Source organism: Protomyctophum bolini (genome assembly GCF_963924005.1).
Source record: "Protomyctophum bolini genome assembly, chromosome: 3".
Classification (NCBI taxonomy): domain Eukaryota; kingdom Metazoa; phylum Chordata; class Actinopteri; order Myctophiformes; family Myctophidae; genus Protomyctophum; species Protomyctophum bolini.
In genome coordinates, this window is record NC_137864.1 from 3,670,599 (window position 1) to 3,677,197 (window position 6,599).

General features: G+C 42.7%; 1 protein-coding gene across 1 annotated transcript in view; it reads right to left on the reverse strand.

The window, feature by feature from the left end:
* Positions 1 to 6,599, reverse strand: part of trip10b (thyroid hormone receptor interactor 10b) — a 40,018-nt gene that overhangs the window by 3,104 nt on the left and 30,315 nt on the right. Inside the window, exons 10-13 of the mRNA XM_080759143.1 lie at positions 3,065 to 3,174; positions 1,991 to 2,123; positions 1,826 to 1,893; positions 391 to 497 (exon numbers count right to left, since the gene is read on the reverse strand). Of these exons, the coding sequence (XP_080615269.1) occupies positions 391 to 497; positions 1,826 to 1,893; positions 1,991 to 2,123; positions 3,065 to 3,174 (418 nt within the window). The remainder of the gene's footprint in view (positions 1 to 390; positions 498 to 1,825; positions 1,894 to 1,990; positions 2,124 to 3,064; positions 3,175 to 6,599) is intronic.

The window sequence follows — 6,599 nt, forward strand, 5'->3', positions numbered from 1 at the left end:
TTCGGCACAAACAAGGGACTAAATTATTTTCGCTCCTATGCCACCAACAGTCATTAAGACATGCAAATCCCTTGACTCCTTCAAAACTGCTCTCAAAGGGCACCTACGGACGGCTGCAATTCGAAACTGGCCCCCGTAAAATCTGATATTTCAATCAATCAATCAATGATCACGACTTTTCTGTTTGGATGTGTGGGTTGTCAAGGCCACTCAGTAGGCGTTCCCTGCATAACTTTGGGGCACGATAATTTCACGCCTCTATACCTTCTTGTACTATCCTTGTAGGCCCTCACAAAGTAAATATATATATAGTAATACAAACACAATCATGCTTGAAATGAAGACATGCACACTGCACAACATGGAGAACATGAATGTGCTTCACGTTACCTTCAAAGGTGTAGAGAGCTGTGCACTGTCCAATAGGAGTCTCCACGTCCTCAAACTCATCGTCGAACTCCGAGTAGATGTTCTGAGTATTGTCTATCACCACCGAACTGGAGAGAGACACACACACACACACACACACACAATGGAAAGAATGGGGGAACATGTTAGACATTAAAACCTCTTCAACCCTATACTTAGGGGAGCCTCCCGCAGGGCTGTAACAGTAAACAGTGGCGCTGTGTCTAGTGGCAGTGCAGTTTTCTACTTTTCATATTGTCGCTGTGGGGCAGAAACCTCTTATCTCCATATTGTATATCCATATTTATTTTTCGTAAATAAACACCTATAGCCCTGGTCCAGTGCTTACAGCGAGTCTCTCTCTGACGCCCTGTGGAAGTCCCTTCCGCAGCCCTCTCTGGTAGAGAAGGCTGCGGAAGCCTGCTTAGACCTTGGTAAAAGTCTATTCTCGGAGCTGGGAAGCGTCTCAGGTCCCCATGCTTCTCTCTAAAATGCACTATTTTAATCATTCAATAAAATGAATCCAACCAGATCGGCGCAGGCAAAACCCGGAAATGCCGTAGTAGAAGAAATGACTCTGCCCCGGTAAATTCAGGGTACATTGTGTTATTAAAATGGCACATTTAGAGAGAAGCCGGGGACCTGAGATGCTTCCCAGCTTCGAGAATAGACTTTTACCAAGGTCTAGCAGACTGTGTGTCGGTGAGTAGTTACGTCGTTTTGTTTATTTGCTGGGAATTGTAAAAACGAGCACGGGGTGAGAAAATCGCTAGAGGGCTGCGGAAGGGACTTCCACGGGGCGTCAGAGATCATACTACAGCGCAGGGATCAACAATATGTCCTTATTACCCGTGTTGTGTGTTATCGTTGATGGCCTATTGCAACCGGACCTACTGTATAGACAAGTCTTCTACAGTAGCTTGCCAAAATAAATGAGCTTAACCCATTCTGAACGGGAACACCTTTTGGTGTTAGCATCATGTCATGCTTTAGCTATTGAAAAATAGCAGATCTACAAGCTCATAGCGCGCCACCGAGTGGCGTGCTATGAGCTTGTCGGTCTGCTATTTTTTGAAAAATCGAAGAACGACTGACATTTTTAAGAATCTGATCTCAGGTCAGAAGGGGTTAATCAGACCAGTGTGTGTGTGTCCAGTGGAAACCTCGTATGAATCTGATCTCAGGTCAGAATGGGTTAATGATTAATATACTTTTACCGCCCCTAGTATTGATGCTTTCTTGTATAGCATTGTGTGTCTTGATGAATTGAATACACAGGACCATAATCTAAACAAGCCCTGAGGGGCTTTTTGTGTTGTCCTTTTAGCATTATATAAAAGTGTATAAACTGTACCTCCGTACCGTTTTGCAAACTGTTAAAAGAATAAAGCATTCAATCAATCAATCAAGACCTTACCCTTGTTGGGTGTTATTGTTGATGGGGTGAGATGAATCCTCTCCTCCCACGGCCTCTGCCAGCCACGTCTGTTACACAAAAACACACACAATTCAGATCAACAGTGTTCATTATTTGTACGTTTGCGCGTGTGTGTGTGTGTGTGTGTGTGTGTGTGAGTCCGACCTCGTATTTGGCGAGCTCTCCCCTCAGCCGTCCTAGGTTTTGGGTGGTCTGTGTGATCTGGGGTTCCAGACTGGAGGGGTCTCCCATCTGGGTGTTCTGTTCATACACGCCCTTCATCTTCTCCAGTGCCTCACTGAGAGAGAGAGAGAGAGAGAGAGAGAGAGAGAGAGAGAGAGAGAGAGAGAGAGAGAGAGAGAGGAGAGAGAGAGAGAGAGACAGAGAGAGAGTGAGTGAGTGAGTGAGAGAGAGGGGGGGGGGGTCATTAGTTAACCCATTCTGACCTGAGATCAGATTCTAAAAATGTGTTCTACATCCTGACAGTTTTCTGAAAAAGCTATGTTTCTATTTCAGTGGTTCTTCGATTTTTCAAAAATAGCAGATCTACAAGCTCATAGGTGCTCATACGAGCTTGTAGATCTGCTATTTTTCAATAGCTAAATTATAACATAATGCTAACACCAAAAGGGATTCCCGCCCAAAATGGGTTAAAGACAATGTAACGCAAATTAAATTAGTTGCTAGTAGTTCACCCAAAACAAAATAACTTATTTTTCTATCAATTACACAAGTCATGAAGCGACGAAATCATGGAGATTTGTTTGTGCATTCTTGGGGCCCGAACTACTCCTTTAACAGGCAAGGACAGTTACGTTTAATTTATAAAATAAAGCATTTTAAAACCAAAACTGTCACTTTTCAGGATTAAAAAGTCTCAAAAGTAGGAGATCTACAAGCCCCAAACGCGGTACAAAGTTTCGGACATACAAGGTTTCCACTCGACAGACACGGTGTAAAGTTAATAGTAATAGCTCTGTGCACAGACAGCACTATTCCTCCCACAGTGCTGATGAAAGCAGTCATATCATCATAAACCCAGAGGATTGTGCATAACGGCAAAGCATGTCAGCGCACACGAAGCAAACTATATTTCTTTACCAGTCATGAATAAAAAAAATAGACTAAAGGAGCCTCCTAGCGTGGCGATTAACTTTTTTATTATTCTCATCCAGTGTAGTCCGATAGGCTCTCCATGTCCTCAGGTGTGAGAAGCACAGTCTTAACGAGGTCACTCACCTTTGGTCCTGCTCCTTCTGCAGGTCCTTAGAGATGTCATCAATCTTGGCCTGTAGCTTCTTCTTCCTCTGTTCTGGGGGAAGGTGGGAGAAGTCTTCTGCTGCAGGGGGCTGCGCACGCACACGCACGCACAGACAGACAGACAGACAGACAGACAGACAGACAGACAGACAGAGACACACACACACACACACACACACACACACACACACACACACACACACGAATGTTGGCCAACTTCAACAGACTTCCACATTGTACTGTAATTAATATATATATATATTTTTTTTAGTAACTTGTTTTGTCCAAAACAAGTTACTAAAAACGACAAACGATGATTTGTTGCACGTGAACAGATTTTCATTTCATATGATTAGGACCCCCAACAGCAACTATGAAGCCGTAATCAGTGTTCACCACCAGATGTCACTCCTTCCTTCCTTCCTGCCTGCTGGCCCGATCATGTACCAAACGAGACAAGTAAAGTCTAACTTATACTTAGCTGCAAGAAAATAGTAGATCTACACAACAGCGTTGTGAGCTTGCAGATCTGTAGAGCAACTAAGTATAAATGAGGCTTGAGGAAGACAAGATTCCTAGACCCAGACACGTTACCTTTGTGTGAAGTAAATGGAACCGTTGTTTTGAAAGGAAATACATTATATATATATATACACACATAAATGCATACATACAAAAAGAAAAAGAGTTACACGAATGATTCTGTGTAAAGGAATGCAAAATCTTGATTGTGTGGAAAGAAGTAGTGAACTGTGTTAACGACAGAGAAAGATGCACCATACACGTACACTATGAATCATCAAAATCTCAAATTATTTCACGTTAGCCTCATTGCATAATTGCTCAAGTCATTTTTTTTCTTTTGACAAATGGGACATTTCTCCCCACCTCTACACTCTCTCCTAACAGTTCCGCTTCACTGTGCCTTATTGCCCGCATGTCCTCAGCCTATCAGAGGGCTTCACTGTGCCTTATTGCCCGTGTCCTCAGCCTATCAGAGGGCTTCACTGTGCCTTATTGCCCGTGTCCTCAGCCTATCAGAGGGCTTCACTGTGCCTTATTGCCCGTGTCCTCAGCCTATCAGAGGGCTTCACTGTGCCTTATTGCCCATGTCCTCAGCCTATCAGAGGGCTTCACTGTGCCTTATTGCCCATGTCCTCAGCCTATCAGAGGGCTTCACTGTGCCTTATTGCCCGTGTCCTCAGCCTATCAGAGGGCTCGCCTGGCACGTCGCTGACTATTTCCCCTACTACGCATGTGTTTGTTACAAAGTATGACTTAGGCAATTATGCTATGAAGCTACTGTAAATTATACTACAAAGCCAATATAATGTGAATTATACTATGAAGCTAATGACAATCACCATTTCATTATGTGTTTAATTTTTTTAAATAGCTCTATTCCGATTAAGTAATCTTTGCTATGGATAGTTTGTTCAGCTAATGTTTGTGTTCCAGTTCCAACTGTGCGTCTCATCGCTTCCAATTTCACTTGTTTATCCCTTTATCCTGTATTCTCACTCGTGATTGGATCAAATTGGTATCCCAGCCTGAAAACGAATGTTCCGTTTACTAAAGAGCCGGGGGAAACGGGGAGACCCCTTCTTAATGAACACACTATAGCAATGATTGCTATCAGAATATAGAGCCATTTAGTACATTTTAGGAAGAAAAAAAAGAATACCACTTACACCAACTTCGAAAGAACACATTTAAAAAAAAGAAAAGAAAAGGGGAATGCCACTGATTTCTATCTGTCACACGACACTGGCTTGTATTAGCGAACGTCGACTGCTGTTGTTGTTGTCCGCATACTGAAGAAATAAGAACCACAGTGTAACTTCACCCCGTGTTTATGTCAACATTATCGTTGATGTCGGGCAGAACATTATTCGGACTTTTTGTGCTTTGCAAAAGCGTTAAACTTTGCGTTGTACAAAAGTGTTAAAAAGTAGAACATTGTAGATCTGCTACTTTTGATATTTTTTTAATTTGAATCCTGAAATGTAACAGTTTGCCATATGAAGTTTCCACCCGAGAGAGACATACTTGGATGTTTTCACCGTTTGCTTTAGTTGCTACAAAAACAGGGACATCTTCAAATACAGCGAGGGGGCAAGGTGTTTCTGCACGTAAACACCACATACAGTACAGTACAGTACAGTACAGTACAGTACTCCAGTGGCTGAGGGCTGCTGGTGCCGAGGTAAAAATAATGCAGTTATTGTTTTGTTATGCCAACACATCAGGGCAAAGTCACATACTATGCCAGATGTAAGACGGTTTAGAACAGTGAAAATAGCCCGTGTACATAAAGTCTCACAACGTGTTGCGTCATGTTGCATTGCATGCTTATAGGACTGTTATTTCTGCTGAATGCTTGCCTAAATTTCACCACAATAGGGTTAATGTCATGGGTTAACCCTATAGCGTTAATGTCATGTCGACTCCAAAACTGTACTTTTGAGGACTAAAATTCAACAGCAGCACGGCTAGCAGATCCACAGGCTCGGAATGCGTTGCTTTGAGCATATCGCGCAATGCGCATTTTGAGCTTGTGTATTTGCTACTTTTAATGCATGTGTGTGTGAAGCTGTAGTATAGTGTGATCCAGCAGGACGTTGATTTACGGACAAACACAGAAAGTTAAACGTTTGACGGAGGAGAGGACACTGGAGCAGCACGGACATTTAGAGCCTTTTATTAGGTGCTAGTATACACAGGGATAACGATTAACGTTTCCACCATATGCGGTCTTCATCAGAGATTTGACCTTTTTGGAGATAAGAGGTTTCTGCATAACCGATAATTATGCTTGTGTGAGTTTTATCACTTCTATGTTCATGTAGTTTACATTTCCATGTTGTAGGTGCTTGTACGTTTGTTTGCTTCAATGCAGGCGCTTCAAGCTTTCTACTGGCATGGCATCAACCACGGTCACATACTATGTTGTTTGTTTGGTAAATAATTGCCTGTTTATTTCATGTAAACAGCGTACTGAAAGTAGCATTCCCCTTTTGAAAACAACATAGCAGCAGAATAAATTTAAAAGCACACTTTATGTTGTCCACCCCCTACGTAACTATAGTGACAGTTACCATGTGCCTTTCAGCATGCATCTAAAACAGAGAGAGAGAGAGAGAGAGAGAGAGAGGGGGGGGGGGGTTAACACAGAGAGAAAGAAAAACAGAGCAATACAGAGTGAGATATCGTAACACAACACGCATCATGGAAGCCGGAATGCTCTGCATGATGTGTGTGACAAAACACACTGACACATGAACAGCATCATGCGCTGCATGATGTAAGGCAATTAGTTCAACGAGGAGCATGCGCTGCATGATGGATGCCAACACTGAACACACACTGACATGAACACAGCACAGGTGAGGAGAATAACTTTTGTGTGGGGGGGGTTTTGTCGTCACACAAAACCAGATGTACGCTTCATTCTGAGCTTGTAGATTTTGCATTTGAATCCTGAAAATTAACAGTTTTGGACATATGAGGTTTC